This window comes from Fulmarus glacialis, unplaced genomic scaffold (genome assembly GCF_000690835.1).
Source record: "Fulmarus glacialis isolate BGI_N327 unplaced genomic scaffold, ASM69083v1 scaffold11460, whole genome shotgun sequence".
NCBI classification, from domain to species: domain Eukaryota; kingdom Metazoa; phylum Chordata; class Aves; order Procellariiformes; family Procellariidae; genus Fulmarus; species Fulmarus glacialis.
Window position 1 is genome coordinate 2,489 of NW_009189606.1, and position 20,920 is coordinate 23,408.

Sequence of the window (20,920 nt, forward strand, 5' to 3'; positions counted from 1 at the left end):
TGAGCCTCAAGGCAATAAACTTTCAGTGTAATTTATGAGAAGGTGCTCGATTTGGGTTTTTTTCAGCTGCATTTAGTTGAAATTCCTCTGCTGTTCAACTCACAGCCACCGCAGTTACCGGAAAGACTCATGCACTGACTTCAGCCTGCTCTGGGTCACTGCACTTCACCCTCCGCTGCTCCAACTCTTACAAATCCCTTCAAGGTTTGCAGACAGTAGGCAAAGGCCTCGTTTGAAAGATCCAATATTGCTTTTTTCAAGGACTAATCTAAAACCGTAGCTCTCGTCGAATTTGAACAGTTTAGCACACAAAACTCTCCACCCTCACAACGGCCTGTGTTTGAGCGCTCTGTAACGTGCTCTGCTGCATGTGCAGAGGCTCAGGCCTCCCTGCCCCCGGGCTGTGTCCCCTCAGCTTCCACTCGTACAGAGCCGTAGCTGACATCTAGCAGGTCTTGTTTTTACCATGGAAGCCATGGGTCCAAAATGTTCTTATGTGAGAAAAAGCCCACTGCCAAGTAACTGTTCATTTCAGAAGCTGTGTAGCAAAATAAAAGCCAGTAAACTACCTTTACAAAGGATTGCTTTCCTTATGGACATGTTACAATGCAGACCAGTCATGTCAAATGTGGTTCAATTTGAAGGTCACTATAAGTTTTACTAGTTATTAAAGTAATTCACAAGTTATTGCAAGAAAAATAAATTATATCTTGTATAAAATAATCCACGGGAGACTCTAGTAAAGAACAATCATTCCTTACTTTCAAGACAACTTTAGAAAGTGCAATATATGCACACAGTGTTGTCAAGGCAGTTCCCCTTGTTCATCAGTAAGGTTCAGTCAGATCCACAAAGCTGGGTCTGGGGTGTTTGAAAAGATTAAATAAGTCTGGAGTTTTGCAGGAACTGGATGAGCACTTGATAGACAAACTTGTACTGGGCTATGGTCTGTATCATAAACATTCTCTGCTCCCGCAGGTGTCTCAGCATCACAGGCACGTCCACTTTCTGTAAAGCAAAGGAAAAAAAGCATAAGGATGTAGGTTCATTAAATCAAACAATCATCATCTCAAATATCAGTTATCTGACACAGGGAACTGTATTGTAGTTATATAATGTAATGAGTTATAACCAACTGTAGTGAAATATTACAGGTTTTTTTTCACCAACTTACGTTTCAAGGAGTATTACAGTAGTATATACAGGTTACTGCGCATCCAATGCTTTCCCCAGTAAAGCTTATGGGAAATTCTGGACTGATGTAAGTGGGCAGATGACCAAAGACTTGTCTTCCAGTTGTGTACCACTGATTACCTCTCAGCGGATCATCAACTGAACACATAATAAAGGGCTTCTTCTCTTTGGAGTTTTTTCTGCTTCAACATACCTATTTTCAACTCAGTAAGATAAACCCAATATATTGTATTATCCCAGGTTAAAGGCTAGATTTATCAGCAAGGTCTAGTACAAAACTTAAACAGCCAAGATTATGTAGCTCAGTTTAGACTCTAGCACTGAGTGCATCAACAGGCCCTGTGGCCACTTGCATGCTGCACTCTGATCTGCGGTCAAACTCATTCATAGATGGAGGATCTGAGAGATTTTTCAAATGGCAAGCCGGCAACAGGATCATTACAAAGGTTCCTTAGACAAAATTAAAGTGCAGGCAAATATACCAACCCTTCCACTAAAAGAGAAGGGAACTCACTGTCACCAAAAGATCCAGAAACTCTTGACACCTGATCTCCCACAGCCACGTCTATGCTAGTAAATAACACTCCAGAAGAAATACATCTGTGAAGTGAAACGAGGACCCAGTATCCACAATATGCTTGCAGACTTCAGGCCAGCATTGGTCTGTTGCCATCTGCTGAACGTCCACTAGCAGCTGGGACACCTTAGGTGTTCTCCAAGAGGGCATCTTCCAGCTTAGTTTCATTCAAAAGAAATTCACTCGCGTGCCCTGAAAACACCCTGCAACAGGAACTAAAGCACAGTAAGTGGGAATGGATCAGGAGATCCACTGTGAAAGAACATCCCCAACCCCATCGAGCAGACTGGGGCACAGGCACTCTATAATGGTCCAAATCAAAAAATGAATGAGTTGCGTGAAAGAGGCCCATGAGGTAAAGCGTTAGAAATCACTGCAAATTTCGTTAGATGTTACCACCGCATCTCCAGCATTTAGGGAGCAAACAACCTATGATGTTACTGTGTTTTATCTGTTACAACAGGTACACAAGGAAGTACGTGGCTCAATTCAGAAGTCACTGAGCCATGAAGCTCAGCCCACCAGGCTCAAATTCAGAGAGTGTGTAATATGACCCAAGATGAGGGATACAAATCTTCTATGGCAGCAGTAAATACAAGCACTGAGATACAAGCTCCTTTTGAGGACGCTCTTAAGCAGTTCAAGATATAAAACTGAAGAACAGTTACTCTATCAGGCATCACAAACTGCACTTTGTAATGCCAGTTTGCCATTCCAGAAACAAAAAGGAACTTAGCAAGTCTTTCGGCCGAGATGAGAAATGTTACAAGCACAATGCCTGGACAAACGGACAGAGAAATGAATTAAGATTGCCGCTAACCCTTGGAAGTGCAACTGAGCATGGAGTTTGCTTATATGCATACTGGAAGTTTTCTGGAAAGTTTAAAACAAAATCACGCTGCATATCGATTTCTGTCCATAGATATAAAACTCAGAATCTCCATTCTGCGTAAACAAGCCCTAACTCACAGGCTATCACTTTCTGAAAACAAGGCTAAATATTCTGCCACATCCCCCAACAAGCTGTTATAAAAGGACATCTCTGGAGAGTCAACAAGCGTAAAGCTTTGTGATGAGTAATGTCATATTATTTTCAAACGGGTGCAAAAGAAAACGTAAGCTCTTTCCAGTTAACTCGGCTAACTCGGAGAAAGCCTCCCCGTGGACTCGGACGCTTACAAAAGCCACGCGGTCCTTGCTAAGCAGAGTCACGCGGAACCTGATCTCACCTGAACAACTGCAACAAAAATGCCGGCCAGCTTTGACCTGCACAACCACGTTCCCCTCTCAGCAGTTTGGTGCTTGACAGCTCGTTGATTTTTACTGGGCACACAGTGATCCGTGCACCTCCTCAACATGGATTAGGCTTTGACTTAACTCAGATACGAAACAAAAGCCCATCCTGCCTATTCAACCTCGCTATTTGTAGTCAACTTAGCGTTCTATTCCAGGTAAGCAGAACCTTCAAGCTCACCATCATCACAATGTACATGTCAAAAAAAGACACATGATGCTTTGCTAAGGTGGCATTTGCAAAAAGAACAAACAAAAATGCTACTCATTTCTGACTCCCAAACTAAAAGATCTCCCCTATGAAAACGCACTGCAGCTGCAATCATGAGTTGATGTCCCAGTGTCAAGTCCAAACTAGAAGTTGCTAGAGCAGGATCTCAATTACTTTCTTGTTCTACGTGTCTACAGCAGTAAGGATGTAATGATGCAACATATTACTTACTATATAGCAAGTTACTGAAACTATATCCCTGCAATGAGATACACAGCTTTAGATTCAAGCAGCAATTGCCCAGAAGCCACATAGAGTGAAGCTGTATATAATTTGATTAAACATGGCTTTTTACCTAAACCTCAAAATCAAGAGTTCTGGTTTTAGTTCCAGCACTGCTGCAGACTTTCCAAGCTGGTCTGTATCAGGATTTTCAACCTCCCTCCTCTTTTTTCCTTCACCACTAGAATGTTAACACTAATACACCTACTTACTAGGACACTTCTAAGGAAATCAATCAATTCAAAAGACTAAAGCATTTTAAGTAAGAAGTCATTTTATTTCAGAAAAAAAAAAACAATTAATCCTACTTCAAAATAAACCAGTAACACTGCTGCATGAAAAGGAATCCTCTCTGTGAAGAATGCAGTATCTGTCACAAATTGAAAACATACTGCTTAACTAATTATAAAATGTTAAGATTTTTAATCTTTTTTTAGTTAGGTTTTAACAAACCAAAAATATTAACTTAGCACAATCTAGAGCAACAAAGCCCTTAAGGAAAATTGTCTTTAATATTAATGATGATTTCCACCATTAATCAAGACAAAAGAATGCTTTAATTAAGGGACATCAGAGAAATCCCTTGTTATTGAGCACTACCGTCAGCTCCTAGTGAAGTTGATGAGAATTCTTCTGAACGTCAAGGCTCACCCCCATGCTCAGATGTTGAGGTACCGCCTTTATCTTCACTTGCTACTCAGCTACTCTTTGCCAAATAGGTGACTTCTGTAAACCGCAGACAAACCGAGGTGGCCTAAACGTGTTGCACAACTGTTAGTGTTTGTTCCTGGCACACCATTAGCATACAGAGGTTACTGTAAAGCAGACGCAGCTACACTGATGCTCACAAGCAATTCAGGTATGGCTCTTGTGACTATCCTGGCGTGCAGAAATTTCATGGCTGCTGTGTGAACAACAGAAGCAGTCACTTCCAGATGCCAGTGCGTTAGGAAAGAAGTCAAGCAGGTTCAAGAGTTGGAGCCCTTGCCCCACACAGGGGCAGCTACTGAACAGCAGCCAGCTCAGGAAGGCTGCAGGATTCCCAAAGCACACAACCTGTGGGTCCCTTCTGTCTGGGCCAGCTCTTTCTTCCCCTTGCTCCCCACTTACCCCACCGCTCAAATAAAAAAAGAAAAAGCGTAAATTGTGACAGGTCTATAGGACAGCTTCACCTCTAGTGAAGCCCAAACAGAGCTGGAGGAGGTTCCTCTCAGCTGAACTGAGCCCAGGATCTCCAGGTGATCTTGTAACTACAGAATGACGAGCTGCTGGAAGGGGATAACAGAGTAGAAAACAAAAAATGGCTTCTTGCATCACCTTTTTTAAAAATAGCGATGAAGAGGAAAGTGCACTGGTACTTGCCTGCTTTAGGGCTCGTGTTTTTGAACGAGCTAGAAGGTTGCACTTTGCATAGTGCCTTGCGCAGAAAGGCTCCAATCTATAACTCCTCTATGGTAACACAGAAAGTAGGTGAGCATTTCAGGTGCGTACATCCAGTCCTGCATTTCAAGCAACTCATCCAGTGGATGATTAATGGGAGGGGCAGGTGATATATGTCTATTTGTCACTCTTGCTGCATTCTTATCTCTACAAGAGGTTTTGGTCTTTCTGCAGTTTCTTTGGCAACAGAAATCCCCAGTTTCAATAGCTGTCATGTTGAAACTGTGTGGCACATTGTCATTCAAGATGTGATGTACTTCCTGGACAGTTCCCCAGTGACACAGGACACAGATGAAAAGCAAGTTGCTACACATGGTTACTCTGCTGGTGCTCTTATTCTTAACTCCAAACTGTATTACTAGTCTTGTAATATTGGCTGCAGTTCTTAAAGCCCTATTCCCCAACATACACACACCTTTTTCCTAAGACACAGTTAAGTTTTGTTCCAGATGAGATTAGAGACGATACAAGAGAGAGGAGGGAGTCCAAAGAGTGAATTCAGAGAGCAGAAAACTTTAGTTAAAAGAGCATGGAAGCTGACATTATTCTCTAGCCTCTATCAGGTAGTCCTTGTAAACACGCTGTCTCTAGACTGTTAATTAAATACAGCTATGAATTAGACTAAATTCTTAAAAGAGAGAAAAGCACCTTAATTTTGGATGTGTTAAAATAATACTAATAAAAAATGCATATCATCAACTCAGCAGAAAACTACAACAGTAAACTGCCATGGGAAATCTCTGCCTGTTGCATTTAAGGCCCTCATCTCATAAAGGTAATAGAAAGAAAGCACTTCAATGCCTTTTAATTTTAACCTTCAGAAATGTAGCTGGTTAGTCAAGAAATGAGCTCAGGGTTTGTCTTGAGAAAGAAGCTGACTTACTTCATTATGCTCCAAGCACCCAATCATCAGTTCCGTTAGGATAACCACTCCGGTCCTTCCTACCCCTGCGCTGCAGTGAACCACGATAGGAGGGTTGCAGTTGTTGCTGCTGTCCAACACACTGTTGGTATGGCGACGCACTGACTGTATCTCCTCCAAGTAAGCTGCAAGATAAAATGCAGAAAAGGTTGCAAACATCTGTATGTCTAAATGTAAAAATTGGGGAAAAAAGAATATGGAAAAGTCATTCTTTGTCAAAGTGGCAATAATTTACATTTTTTACAACACACTAATTATTTTGGCCAGGGTGCACTGAACAGCACTGAATCCAGCAAGTACCAGCTGGGTGTCAATTATTACTTGGGAGTCTACTCCTTTAAATTAAATAGTTCTTTTAAAAAATTAAATTCTGTTTTCCCCTCTGCAAATCTCCAGGTCCCCTAAGCAGATGATTCTAGACATTACTTACAGGAATTCCTGCTATTAACAGGCTGGGATTAAAACAACAGCTAAGTCCCATTGAAACTACTGCCTGTCAAAGCCAGTATCAGATGGGAAGTGAGTATCCATCTGCCGTTTCCCCCTCCCTCCCTTCTACCTTCTAGAGTGAGACAGAATCTCACCCACTTCTCTGCTCAGGGTTTGTTTCTCAACAGCTACAAGCCCTTCCAGGAGCTCACTTGTCTTTGTTTTCCCTGAAGCCATTTCTATGCATTCTACTGTCAAACCGCACAGAGAACCTTACATACCGGAAGCTCACCTGGTTAGAGAAACACACCATAAAATACAACTCCGACTCTGACCCCTAAACATCGTTCCAACATAGTCTAGATGCATGACAAAGATGATGGACCTCACCCAGAAAGATATATCCAGATGCACAACTCCTAGACACTTAGCTTCCCACCAGTCAGAGTGGGAAGTGAGATCTGAGCCGAACTCTCCTGCCCTGACTCTTGGTGTCATGGCACTGCAGCCTGAGCAGTCCTTTCAACACAGGCAGGCTGTGGCTGGAGGCCTACCAACATCACAAAAGCTGCATTTTAATGCAGACAGTGAAATGGGACTGTACGTGGTGGCAAACAATGCAACAGAGGAAATGGGGACAATCAGGTTCCAATTACTGCCATGCCCAATCACAGCTACATGGGTTGGTAGGAGAAACAAAGTATGAAACAAACAAAATTGGGCAATAGCTTTGCTTTCAAGACAGATCCCATGGCACTCCTTTGCCAAAGCTGAAATGTCTTTTTTTTTTTCTGCCCTGATGACAGAACTGGGAAAAGAAGAACATGTCATTTACATCAAGCTTATACCATGCAAAGGAGAGTGGATCACTAAAGGACTGTAGCTGTGTCAAGACTGAAGTGGAACTAACGGGCCTTGCTGAGAGAGGACTTAGCTGCAACAGAGCTACGCTGCTGCAGCTGCAAAGCTTTCAGGAATTAAGAGGGCAGGCATGTCCAACGCATCAGTACACCATGTAGAGACTCCTTCAGTGGTAACTCGAAGATCTCTGCGTCATGCTCTACCGTAGTGCCAGAGACGTGGCTTTAGTTAAATAATGGTTGAATTCCTATTACTTAATATGGTAGTGTTTATTACTTGGTAAGAAGTAGGAAGCGCTATTAATTCGTTACAGATGAATGTAATGGCTGTATTTTCAGAAATGCATGAAACAGGACCGTATTTAATTGGGAAGGCCCTTAGCATTGCCTGGATACATGTGGTTAGAAGAGTGGCAGTGAGTTCAGACTTACTGCATATCTGATGGAGCCCTCTGCTCTTTTGCAACAAGTCCAATGCCTCTGGACTACTAAATGCTGGCTGTCAGCAGTAAGGGCCTCCTATGAAACTGGAGGAGTTGTGCTGTATTTCACTAACATCTGAACCTCTCTCACCCAGATCTCTCTAATCACGTTTGTGTGCATCCTAGTATATCCTACACTCATTAGGTAGCTGGGAAGTGGCAATAACTTATACCGACAGATCAGCAGAGGTATCCTATTATTTAAAATTTCCCGAGTCTTTAGCACTGCTGCTGCCTCTGATTTTTCCTCCTGTTATGTCAGGTCTTTCAGGACCAAAATCCTCAATCACCTTAGCTCGTACCTCTTGAATCCCACTTTTTTCTCCAAATCGCAGCAAAGTACAACCTAGTTGAAGCCTTTGTATGCCACAGCAATAACCATTTAATAGCAATCCCAGCTCTAGGTGCAGTGAACTGAATCCAGTGTAAGCAACCTTTTCCTTGATGTATTTTACCATGCAAGTTAAGGAAATCTTACATAAAAAGCCTTGGACTTCTTCTGGACACCCATGGTCTGGCCAGTCAGTATATTGCAAATGCCACACTGTCCTCTCTTGTCCAGAGAGAAGATGCTTGACCTTCAGACCAGTAGTTGCATAGCAGCCGGAGTCTGTGCGGAACTTAGTTGTCACCTTGAACTTCCCGTAAGTGGCTGAGCTGTGCTTAGAGCCCAGTTTAGGCCAGTAACGATGACTCTTACTTCTTCCTCCCTCCTTAATAACCATAAAACAAGCAAACAAAAAACACATCTGTTAGTTCCTGCAATTATAATTCTCTACAAACAGAGGGCATAAAACTCTGCAGATAAACCAAGTATTCTTATTTGGAATGGAAGAGCAAGGAGCATCCCACAAAGTAAAGAAAATATCCATTAAAACTCTCAGCCATATAATATTTCTACGTGTAAAAATGCTTGAAGAACTAACTCTTATCTAGTGGCAAAAGCCAGCTACTGCCTACAACACCTCAGTAAATACTCTCCTCCTGGGGAAGCTTCTCCTTTAAATGCAAGGAGATTCTCTTCAGCAGCTTCTAAATATCTGTTGTTGATCAGCCTTGGGAACCGGACAGTGACTTGATGTGCTATGGCACTCCCTGTGTTTGCTAAAAGCAACCAGGCATAAAGCAGAATGCAGTGTTAGTTAGCAACGTGTGCCAGTTTATATAACATATCACATAGTTCTTGGATTACAATGGAAATAACTGTTTTACTTGGCATAAGAATAAAAAGTTTTTTGTTTTTTGTGTGTGCGTTTTTGTTTTTTTTTTTTTTAACATAGACACTTCTATGGAAACAACAGCTTCTGGTCTCTTTTCAGCTGATAAGAGTGATGATATGCAGAACTGGCCTTGGATGGGGTGGAAGTCTGTGTCATTTTAACCAGGAGCAGTTCAGCGCTCTCACATTCCAATGGAAACATCTTTGTTTGGTTTGGCCAAATGGAAGTGAAGCAGGGGGAAGGGGGGGTTCTGCTTGTTTCGCTTTAGCACTTGCCAAACCGAGTATCAGAAAGTTACAAAGTACAGTCTTATAGCAGTACAAGCATACGTTCAAACAGAGTAAGAGGAAAAAGGGTTGTTGATAGAAAAAACAGGTTACTAGAGTGGGAAGTGATGATAACAGGAGATTTGCTCACATCAGAAAGAACTGAATTCTGTGATTTTACATACCTCTTCAGCTGTGACCATGGCTATAACATTCACCCCCTGTTCCCACACCATCTGCCAGAAGTCATGGCACGTGTGTGGCAGAGGCCCTTGAGTAGCAATGTAGTGCCACTCCTCTCCACCTACAGTAACCTGGGGGAAAAAAAAAAAAAAAAGAAAAAATACAGTTAGTGCCCAAATTCCCAGCAGTGTCTGTGCCAGAACTGCCCTTCAAACAAAAGAGACCATAATGAAACCTTTACTTCTTTGTTCTTCCACTTTTGTTCAAAATTTTGAACAAGAATCATCCTTTTGATAAGAGCAAATCTGACAAAACACAATCTTTGGTGCTTCCAAGTCCTTTCTTGATGCCCATAAACATAAAGCTTTGAGCAAAATGTCATCTATTTTTCTTGCCATTGCATCTGGATCATACAGATGAAAAAAATTTTTTTTTTTTTTTGAGGCCCTGTTTCTGATATGGCTTGAGTACAAATAAGCAGCTGACTGACTTCCCTGGGCTTGGTGACAGACCTATGATGAAAGAAAAACTGAGCACCAGAGGAAAGTGTCTATATGCATTAAAAAAGCATCGCATTGCTGCAAATAACACACAAGTGGTGTAGAAAGCCTGAATGCAAATGACATTTTGCACGTGGAAAGCTAAAGGCCTCCGCTGTTTAGGACCTCCCTCAATTAATTTTCCACTCAGGCAAAAAACAATTTCTTAAACAGACTCTTACTACACTGATCACTGTTGAAGATGTGGCCAAGCTGTCCCCAGAGGATGCAGTTATGCCCCACACTGTACATAACACAGAGCTCAAATAGGCCTGTGGCCAGCTAGTGATGAGATCAAGACAGGCTTCATTTCAAGTTACTCTTCCTCACTCACCTTGGGTTTTTCCGGTCAGAAGCTGCAAACTACTAGAAAGTAAATCCAGCACATTAAATGGCTTTCAAATGCCATGTGAAATTTAAAATTATCTGAAGCTGTAGTCATGTAAGTCTATTTCCCAATACATAACTGGATTACTAACCATACCTTATAGAAATATTTGTGTGTTTGCATGACAAAACTTAATGAAATTATTTTTAAAGCACTAACACACAGATTTACACACTATAAATTATGTAGTGCCCTGAATAGACCCAGCAGTACCTTGGAATTAACCAGTATAAAACACTGCATCATTTACCTGACTGAGGCAGATCTTCATACTTAGGCAGTTAAAAAAAAAAAAAAAAAAATCACTTGTGTGTAAAAAATTATTTTATGACAGATTATTTGCTAAACATCAGGAAAGGTTTATAAAAAAAATTTTTTTTCAACATTTTAGGTAAAAAGCCAAACCACTTCTGGAGCTACTACATATCATTTAAAAATGTGCTTACCAGCAAAAAGCAAACCCAGATGAACTAATTATTTTGGAAAGTTAAAATATTTTTCCTTCTCAGGCTAAGACCTCGTAATTCCACATGTTAGCCCAGAGCCACTTCTCACAAGAAAGTTATAAATCCCAGAGAAGAAGATTTACAACAGAAATGCTGACACACCCATAAATATCAAGGTGCTGGCGGACAACGCTACAAGGAGCAATCAATAACTCTGACAGGTTTAAGCATATACAACATTTGAGGTACAGGTCTTTAAATACATTTTCAGAAATAGAATCAACTTATTGGTTATTCAAACAGCTGTTCATTAACCTCAGTTACTTGGGTTTTTACACCTGTAACTAGCATAGCATTTGTATGACAACAAATTTTTCACTGCACTGAAAACGGTTTTCCACCCTGTACACCAGCTCATTTTCTTATTTCATACTATGCAGCATTCTCCTCTGTGAACGATGGTTAAAATCTGCAAGACCAATGCAGGTAAACTCCTCAAGTTCTTGTACTAGGTGGGAATGAATATAAACTGCACAGCACTAACCAGCATCTTGCACTTGGACTGGTCTTGCGCTTGCACGCTCGTCTGCAGTCATGAGTGCTGGTATAGTATTACTGAGCTTTTGAAGTTAATACTGACCTGACCCAAATGGTCAGATGAAGTGGTCTTAAGAACTTTTTTTGTTTAATCCATAAATTTAATTACAATTTGTCTCTCTGGTATAGACGACGATCCTAGTATCTTAACAGCAAAGGTCAATGGTAAATAAGCAGAGAAATACTGTAAAACTGTGGGGCTCACAGACTGAGCTGGAATCCTCCAGGCATGGATCTTATCAGGATGATATAGGAGTTTTCTTTGTCTACTGACTTCTGGTCCAAATATTCAGCCTCCTGGCACATGATATGAAAGGACCATAAATAGTCTGGAGGGAATGGGATGCCTGGAATGTTTACTGCATTCTAATGCCCTGACTGCAGGATATTAAAAATTGAATATTGGGCTGCAAACACACACACACTGTGCTACTGAGGTAAATTTCGCAGATGTGATTTCACCTTCCAAGCAAAAGCACATCTGCTTGGCTTCCGTACACACCACTACGAGTGCAAGAGGAAAATACTGGCAAGGACCACTGTCGTGCGCTAAAACATTTGTGCACGTTCCTGGGTGCTCGATGAATGTGAGATGCGTGCGTGTCCAACACTGATACACAAGGTAAAATGTGGACTCAAAACTGGCTGGGGAAAATTCTTTTCTGGCTATTATTGCTTTGTGGGCATAATTTATGTTAGGAATCTCTTTTTTTTGGCCTCCTAACAAAGAAGGTGGAAAATTTTGGGCTCAGAAATCCATCATCATAGCAACGTCTGATTATGCAAAAACTCAGTATCTGCTACCTACCAGGCTATGTAGAAAAGTGATAACCTGCCAGGACCCTTGTCCAGAAATTGTTTTCAATCAACAGAATTTAACACTGTAAATCACAACCAAGGAGGCCAGTAAGTCTCTTTAAACTTTTAAAGGGCTTTTATTCCAGGAAAATATTAATTTAACAGGATGTGTTATTTATTATTTTTTAATTATTTCTTTTTAATCTGGATTTTGACAATGAGAAAAACCAGACAGCCCTCTCTGACAACAAGAGAATCTGTCCTCTGAGGGAAAGGAGTGCTGTTACTTCTCTCAGGGTAGAGTAAAAGCCAACAAAGTACTGGAAGCTTAAAGAAAAACAAGCATCTGCAGCCACTGCAGGATAGTTCACTGTTAAAACTGTGAACGTTTGTAAGTAACAGAGTCAGGTCATATCTTAAATTATTTCTACATTGAATTAACAAGAAGAAATCTGAGTATCTTGATAAAAACTTATTCTGAAACACAGAAGTCTGATGCAGTATCCAATCAAAGACACAGGGATCTCATTAGTGAGGTGTTCTCTTTATCAATGCATACTTAAAAAAATTTTTTTAAAAAAATGACTCAACTCTCATGATAAAAGGAAGAAATATGTTATTTACACATATAATTGCAGTATCTATGTGAACATGCATTACTCATAACTACATACTTTTTCTTTGGACATGGAACTGCATACATGGAGCTACATCCTTGATTTCTAAAAATCGTATCCTATATGATAGTAAATGGAAAAGCGATTTCAGACAAACCTTGTGCGGTATTTCTTTCAGGCTGCACCAGCCAGTTGCATGGGTTGTCGTAGTCCCCCAGTGGCCCGCAAGGCTATTGGGGCTGATAAATCAGAACACGTACTGACCGAGTAGACAAAGTCTAAGTTGCCTGCAGCTGTCTGTCTCTCTTGAAAACTTCCACTGGTGGAAACTCTGAATATATTCCTCTCTAGGAGTAACATCTCCTTGCCCTGCACTTAGATGCTCTTTCTTTCAGGTACAGGATCATGACAACCGAATTACATTGGAGATATTGGGGCTGATCTAATGTGTTTTCGTGAGGTTTAAGAAACAGGGCATCTTTTTCTACATTAACCAATAGAGACATTCCAAAACCAGCTGGCAGAGATGGACATAAAAAAGCAAGGATGCCTCTCTCAAATTACTTCCCAGTCTCTAGCAAATAAGTCAACTCATGCATGTTAGTTGGTAGGGGACTTTAGAGGTGCACATGCTGACAGAAAGGTAAAATGATGCATTATGACTAAGCTATCTTTTCAGAATTTCCAGAGTTACAGAAAATACTGCTGTGCATCCAGAAATGCAAACAAAGTTTTAACATACCTTCATTTGCAAAGCAAAGTTCAAGAAACCTTTTACCTTTATGTGTGAAGCATTGATGTAGCCCGTATTATTTTCTTTGGTCGGCACCAGCTCTACTCGGTTCTCCTCATAAGGAACGACCTCCCTGATGCGGTTGCGCTCAGTGTTTTCAGGTAAGGCAGCAGTGGTGAAAATCCCATCTGCCTTTTTCTTTGGAATCTGCTCGTATTCTGTAAACACCATCCCCTCTTCCAATTTCCTCTTCAAGATTTTGCACTAAGATTTAACAAAAAGGAACACCAATCCATTAATTCCTCCTGGAAGAATGTTTACCACTAGACCCATCCATCAGTTCTTTGAATTTCAATATATAGCCATAGCATTCTCTCGCTCACTTCTTTCTTCACTTGCAGTTATCCGAGGAAACACGACACACACTTATTTCTACTGAATGAAACCACAAGCAAATTTTACATTTTTACATTCCACCTCCACATTTTTTAAGACTGATACCATAAAAAGCAAAACCATGCTAAATATAATCCTGGTTCAGTATGAATTTGTATGTAATTTCACCACAACATATACTTGTAAAAATATTTTAAATTTATCTTTTTAGGAAGAAGATCACACTGCGAGAAGTGTGATGAGGTCCACGTTTTCAAAATACTCCCTAACTTGCACGCATGCAATTTCTGTGGTTGAAAAAACCCCACATATGTACAGGCAGAGGTTAAGTTCTGTCATCTGCATACCAGACAACACAAGGCTGCAAATTTCTATCCAGAAAGCCAGAAAGATTCTTTGCAAATATGTCTCTCAAGTTTTAATGGCAGCAAATGTTTTTAATTTCTGAAATTCCATGTACATGCACATACCCGCATGCGCAAACATCAGGAGGCAAACAACTTTTTTGTTTTGTTTTGTTTTAATTTAATCCCGTTAGAGACATTAACTGAACTCTGTATCAGAACATGAAAGATGGTATCTGCGGATAATCACTGTAGAAAGACTGTGTGATCAAGTGAAAAATGTGCAAAATGTTAGATTTACACCTTGATCTATATGGTACAGATGACATTGTATGGTCGTGTGAAACGGTGAAGGGCTCCATTTTCACGACTTTCAGTAAACGTTCAAGACATTTAACACTTTGTCAGCATCCAAAGACCAGTGTTAACCACAAACCTTTTCCATCAATGACTCTGAAAACTTTTAAGAGAAATTTTTTCACATTTTAAATCAAATTTTAATATTTTAGAAACTTCATGCTGCTGGGAACAAAGGAAACGAGTAACATTTCATGAGCCTCCATCTTACCCTCTCATCCATTGGCACCTTGGCGACTTCATCCTGGCTGTCCTCCGGCACTGGAACCCTAGCAACCGAGAGTCCGTTCAGTGCTGCCAACATCAAGGGCCTCTTCTGGGCCTCCAGGCCTGCCATCTTCTGCTTTTCTAGATTCTTTTGGCAAGAAAAGGCACGTTTTCATCTCTGTGTGATTATTTATAATGCCAGTAAAATGCTGGAATGTTTTTTTAATCTCCAAAATCTGCAACTCTCTGGCCAAGGAATGCAGATGATCACCATTAGCATCGTAAATTCAAATACAACCTCTATTCTTCCTGTTATTCCTCAAAGGCCTGCTCCTACATGAGCACAGAATTTTAATTTCAAAGAAGCAATCCCAGCGTATAATACAGTTTACATGCCATCAAAAGACACACAAATACAATCTCGAGCATTTTTCTGCAAACATTATTCTGAATGTAGGACACACAAAGCATCACCCTGTTACGTTAAAGCAGTGCTACAGTAGCCAAGATACCTGGGGCATCTTTTAAAAAGCAATAATTTCAATCTATTACAACCAACAGTAAAACACAGGACAGTTGTTTCTCTTCTGTGATGGTAATACTTAAAATAAGAAGTCTTCTGATACACTCAGCTATTATGGTAATTCAAATAGCACCCATGATATATTTCACACTAAAAACTGAGCTCACAAATCCCAGAAACTGAAGCTAACAGCAGCGAGGGAGGGATATTGTTTATCGTATTCATACATCATATTACGCCGCGACACGGAGAACCTGAGTACGAATTTTAAATTCATCCTGCTGCCCTCCTTATGCCATTGGGAGCTGAAACATCAAGCAAGAAGACAGACCATCTCTAGAAGAAGCTGAATTACGGATATTTTATTCCATTTCCTTAACAGTTCTTTCATGCCAGATTTGGAAGGAGAGATGAGCACAAGGGAAGCCTGATTCTCAGCATGCTTATAGAAGCTGTGGTCACCACACAGGCCCAGCTCAGCTCCTGGAAACACACTACTGAACCTGAATGCCCTCAGACATATGTAAATGACTCGATTTTTCAAAAGCCTGTGAGCTTTTTCCTCACCACTGGGTTCCTCCAGAGCACTAAGTAAAAAACAAACAAAAAAGCAAAACAAAAATCCAAGCCCACTCTGCTTTCTTTTCTTACTTCCAGAAAGCAGGAAAATGCAAGTATTTTTTCTTTTTGGGGGGATTTTATTATTATCACTACTTGCAAGGTAAAATAGAAAAGTCTGTGTTTAAAAAAGATCAAGGTCCAAATTACCATTAATATAACTTGTGATTCCTATGGCAAAAGGAAGGTCTGCATGTGTTAAGACTGCTGACCTTCTAGGCTGAAACCACCTTAAAAGCTTAATCCTAAGACCACCCCTTTACTTTCAAAACAACAGCAGCAACAGCAGCACCTTTTGACCAAAGGCTGATCTGAATGATTATTCAGAGGAACAGTACTCAAACAACATCTCTAAGCTCTCTTCTTACCTTCATTTCCCTCCTAAAATCCTGCTTCAATATGTTTTCTTTCCTCAGAAGATCAAAAGGGCATATCTATGCTTGTTGTTACACCAATGTCTACAGTATTCATTCATGAAAGATTATGTTTTATAGTCAAGTATCTATTTCACATTTAAAGTTTAACTCTGCAAGGAGTAAATTCAGTCTCCATGATACAACTTAGTGGCCCAAGTTTGATTCCTAACCATTACATCAGTGTAAGGATCACTAATGAACAAAGAGCATTATACATATGTTTAGAAAATTTTTTCGAATCTACAGTAGTATTTAAATCTAACTAGTTACTGATCTAGTACGTTACAAACTCTTTTCTGCTCTGGGCCATTTGGATGCTTCATTAATTTGTTTCAGGAATTGTTTTTGTTTCAGACCTCAATTCTGAAAAAAAGAACCACGGCACACACTTTGCTTTCTGTAACTACAGTTGCACTTCCCAGAGCATTACGTCAAGCACGCATGTAAGTCACTGAACGGTAAGCAACCCTCATGTTTCCGCCATTGCTTGCAGCAGCACTGAAGCCTTTAAATACTTCTAATTCTAAATTCATTGCAAGTTTAAAAGGACCATATTTCTTATACTTGAGTACATTTTTTAAAAAAATAAACAATCCAGATCCTCAACATCCAGCCTCTGCTTCTATAATTAGATACCCGGTCACTCATTTAGTTATTGGCAACACTGGCAATCCGTATTCTACAGCTACCAGTGTTTTATTTAGATAACTGTGTTATATAGTGGCAGGAAAGGCAATCAAAGAGAGAATTTGAAAAACTCAAGAGTTTCCATCGTGTTATATATTATGTGATACTTAACTCGACATCCCTGCAAAGAAGGAATAAAATGCTAGCGCCGACACACAATCTCCCGCCCATCTCAGCAAACACATTTCAGTCTCATCCCGCCCTCAAATCCACGGGGGCTAGAGAGCCGCGCACGCAGAAGGGGAGCCGGCATTGAGGGGGGCTTTGCGGTCAGCCTCCTCGTCACCCGGCTGCGTGCTCTGCCACCCACCTCGGGCTGGGACTGCTGCCAGGGTGGCGGCAGCATCAGCTGGATCAGTCGTGGATCTGGCCAGCAGCCGGATAACCACAGCGGAGGAAGCCGACAAGCCCGATAGCAGTGCACGGGATCAGCCCCTTTGGTGGCCATACAGACCCACAAAACCAAATTGTATGTGGCACTTAACATCACATTTCCTAACTTTAAGCAAATCAACATCTTCCCACCCGCGTGCTCCCCACAGTTTACTGGTCCAACAGTCTGGTATGGAAACTGACCTATATGATTACTCATTTCCAAGAAGCGACTGCAACAGAGGAAGGGACTTACCCTCATCATGATTTCTCTTTCTATAATGCTGTCCTCAATAGAAAACATTTCAGACACAGGCCTTTCCTTGACAGGTTCTTTCTTGACCCTCTCCTTCACACTTGTGAGGTCAGGCTCTGAGATAGAGGGCCCGAGCGAAGACCCGTTTATTGCCATTTGATCAGTCCGAGAGACACTAATGGCTTTGGAAGGCCCTGGCCTCATGGCCTTGGCCCTGGCTACAGCCACAGAAATGCTAACATGGTCCTGCCTCAGGGCTCCATTGCTGACACTTTTACGAGGCCCAGGATACTCTGGAGGAGGTTTATTTGGTATTCTAGCCAAGGCAGCTTGCAGCTGAGCACTATACTCCATGTTCTCATGGAGGGCTGTTATCCGTGACACAGATTCTGGGGTTTCTTCTTCCTCTTCACTTTCACTGCTGTGTATCAGCATGGTGGCATCAGAGAATGTCTTTTTGTGATGATAATGAGGAACCTGCTGAACTTCATGCCCCATCTGAACAGACTCTTCTGGCTGCACCTGCTCCCGCAAAGTGTTCCTGCGTGGCAGAGGGGCATTTAAAGTTTTTAATGCCATGGCTTCTATACCACGTACCATATTGCTGATGACCTCCAAACTATGGCGCTTGTTCACAGCTGCATGATGCTTCACTGCCATGAGGGGCTCGCTGACCTCCTGCAGTGACTGACGGACGACCGGCGAGCTGTCCTCTTGGAAGGTCTTTACTGAGAGCTGGACTTTGCGAGTGACCAAATCAGGACTGCTCCCACTGACATACTTGTGCCGGTGGCTTGCCAGGTCCGGCGTGCTAGTGGCAGGACGTGGGCGTGGGTATGGAGGCGGGGGTCTGAAGAGATAGTTCTTTAACATGTGAGCGGTGTTGTAACTCTGGCTGCTCTGCAGCTGCATGTTAGCCAGTTCTGGTGTGCTGACCGTGTGGGATATGGCACTGGCTGCTGTCTTATTTTGCACAGCATTATTAGGGTTCATTTGGTCAGACGGGGCAACGGGCTTGTTATAGCCGCCACCCTGGGGCCCATATGTAATTGTGTAAGGATGTCTCTCTCGAATCTCAGGCTGACTGTAAACTAGGTCTTCCGGCTGGTTATAAGCATGTGTGTTTCCAATATTGAGATTCCTCAAAGACTGACTTTGGCTATCCATCTGGATCACCCCTCTCTTCATTTGCCTCATGACAGTTTCATAATCTGGAGTTGGCCGGTAAGATGGTACTATGATTGCACTGTGTCTGTGGCTGGGGATATAGTCTGCTCTCATGATGTCGCTTCCAGGGATGCTCAGATTTGAGGACATTGGAGATGCCTGGATGAAGTTCTGTGAGCGATTGAGAGAGTTCATGCTGTGGGCACTGCATACGCTCCCATTGGGTCCATTACCATTCAAGTAGCTGAAGTCCATTGGACACCTGTCCAAACTGGTCTGAGACCTACAGTAGAAAGTTTCTTCATTTCCATGGAAAATGCTATCTGTGTAGAGCAGAGATAAAGACGTTGACAATTTTAACATACAAGGGCTCATTCAATGTTAACAAAACTTCAAATACAGCCTGCACCAACGATTACAGAGACAGCTTAGTGTACAACAACGGCAGGGAACATCTGGTATTGGGAGCACCCTTGGGTCACTAAAGTAGAGCTAAAACAAAGCTACTCCCGTAAATACTCCCAACAGCTAGCAAAGTATGGTAGCTCAGATCCTTGTGGGAGACATGAAAGGGGAAAGAGAGGAAGTGTTTTTGCCTGGGGTAGCAAGGAAGAATAAAGGGGCACCTCCTCCCTCAGCATCCTGGAAGGATTCACTGCTACTGCCACCTTAAAAATCCAGTGCTGCTAGCCTACGGTAATCCTAAAAATTCTCGTCTTTTCTGTTGATGCACTGCTCTCTGTGATTCGAAGTAGCAGAGGACTGCGGAATTGGAAATTCTACTTCAGACCAACCAACATTTTTGAGGATCTGAAGTATAGCACTGCAGGGTGATCAAGACTCAGGGGGCGGGGGGGAAACACAGCAACAACAACAACAAACCACTCTACAGATGTGCTAAAGAATATTAAATACTTCAGCGAAGGATATTTGGAGGGAATCAAGATGGTAAAGATGATGTCCTGGATCACAACTTTAGTACTGTCAGTGTTGAAAAATCTTATAAGAAAAGAGTAGCAGCTCCCAAAACTCTGAAATCAGCTAGTTTTTCAACAATATAGAGAAGTCTGTGGTAAAACTAAGGGAACTTTTTCTAAAATTGAGACTATCCCCCTTCACAGCCTCAGCTTCACAGTAAAACAGTAGTAGCCACTAAGCCAAATCTTCTACCGTATGCAAGGAACTATATGGAATGGCTCCTTTCAAAACTTATCAAATTCTACCTTAAAATTAGTCAGACGACCACGACTCTAAAATGCTATCAGGTATGACTAAGAACTCCTTTGCTAGTGAGAGCACTTCAACTGTACCTCTCATGAACTGCAAAGAACAGACCTGGCTACGTGTATTCCAAAAGGTGGTGTGGTTAAGGGTGTGAGACTCAAGGTGTTTAGGGGCTGGGCTCCATTCCCAGCCTTCATCAAAGTAACCTGGTACAACCTCTTAGAGAATTTATTCGTCAAATGCAGGGATGAAAATAGTTAACTCTCTTTAAGTCCGTAAGGCTAACAATGCAGGCAGATGTTGGTGAAAAAGGAGCAGAGAAGATTATCTAAATATACAGTTTTGTGACCAGGACCCTATGATTTCTCCTACAGTAAAAGATATTTGCTGTCTCCTTTTCCCTCACTTCATTTCTCTCCCTGGCCCCAGCTGGCACTGCCTTTGAGTACAGCCATCATACTTCCTTTAGAAATTATTTTTTCAGCTCACTGAACTGGAATACCAAGTTTAAGGTCTATATAATCATGCACAGACATTTTAGAGAAATTTGAAAACTGAAATTGGACTTTAAACAGAAGACTTACTGCAACATTAACTATAAAACTGCTAGCTCTCCTCCAGCAGCAGCTCCCATTTGACCATGATGGCATTAGAAATCTAGACATAAGGGGTAAGAGCTTCTTTGCATACACATAAAATTGAAGTCCATTAAAGGAAAAATATATGCTCTAAGTACCTTGTGAATTATGCGTTTCAGTGTAGTGTTCTCCACACTGGACATGCATAGGAGGCAGTATAAATGGATGTTGTCTTGGCTGAAATAAAAGCAGAAGGGAAAAAAAAGCATTAGGAACTTCATTTGCTACAATTTTTTGC

General features: G+C 41.5%; 1 protein-coding gene across 1 annotated transcript in view; it reads right to left on the reverse strand.

Annotated features, from left to right (window-relative positions):
- Positions 1 to 525: 525 nt before the first annotated feature.
- Positions 526 to 20,920, reverse strand: part of PTPN14 (protein tyrosine phosphatase, non-receptor type 14) — a 72,163-nt gene continuing 51,768 nt past the window's right edge. Inside the window, exons 11-18 of the mRNA XM_009582770.1 lie at positions 20,781 to 20,859; positions 17,654 to 19,143; positions 14,786 to 14,929; positions 13,523 to 13,741; positions 9,362 to 9,490; positions 8,169 to 8,403; positions 5,881 to 6,044; positions 526 to 1,008 (exon numbers count right to left, since the gene is read on the reverse strand). Coding sequence (XP_009581065.1) covers positions 880 to 1,008; positions 5,881 to 6,044; positions 8,169 to 8,403; positions 9,362 to 9,490; positions 13,523 to 13,741; positions 14,786 to 14,929; positions 17,654 to 19,143; positions 20,781 to 20,859 — 2,589 coding nt within the window. The 3' untranslated portion in view covers positions 526 to 879. The remainder of the gene's footprint in view (positions 1,009 to 5,880; positions 6,045 to 8,168; positions 8,404 to 9,361; positions 9,491 to 13,522; positions 13,742 to 14,785; positions 14,930 to 17,653; positions 19,144 to 20,780; positions 20,860 to 20,920) is intronic.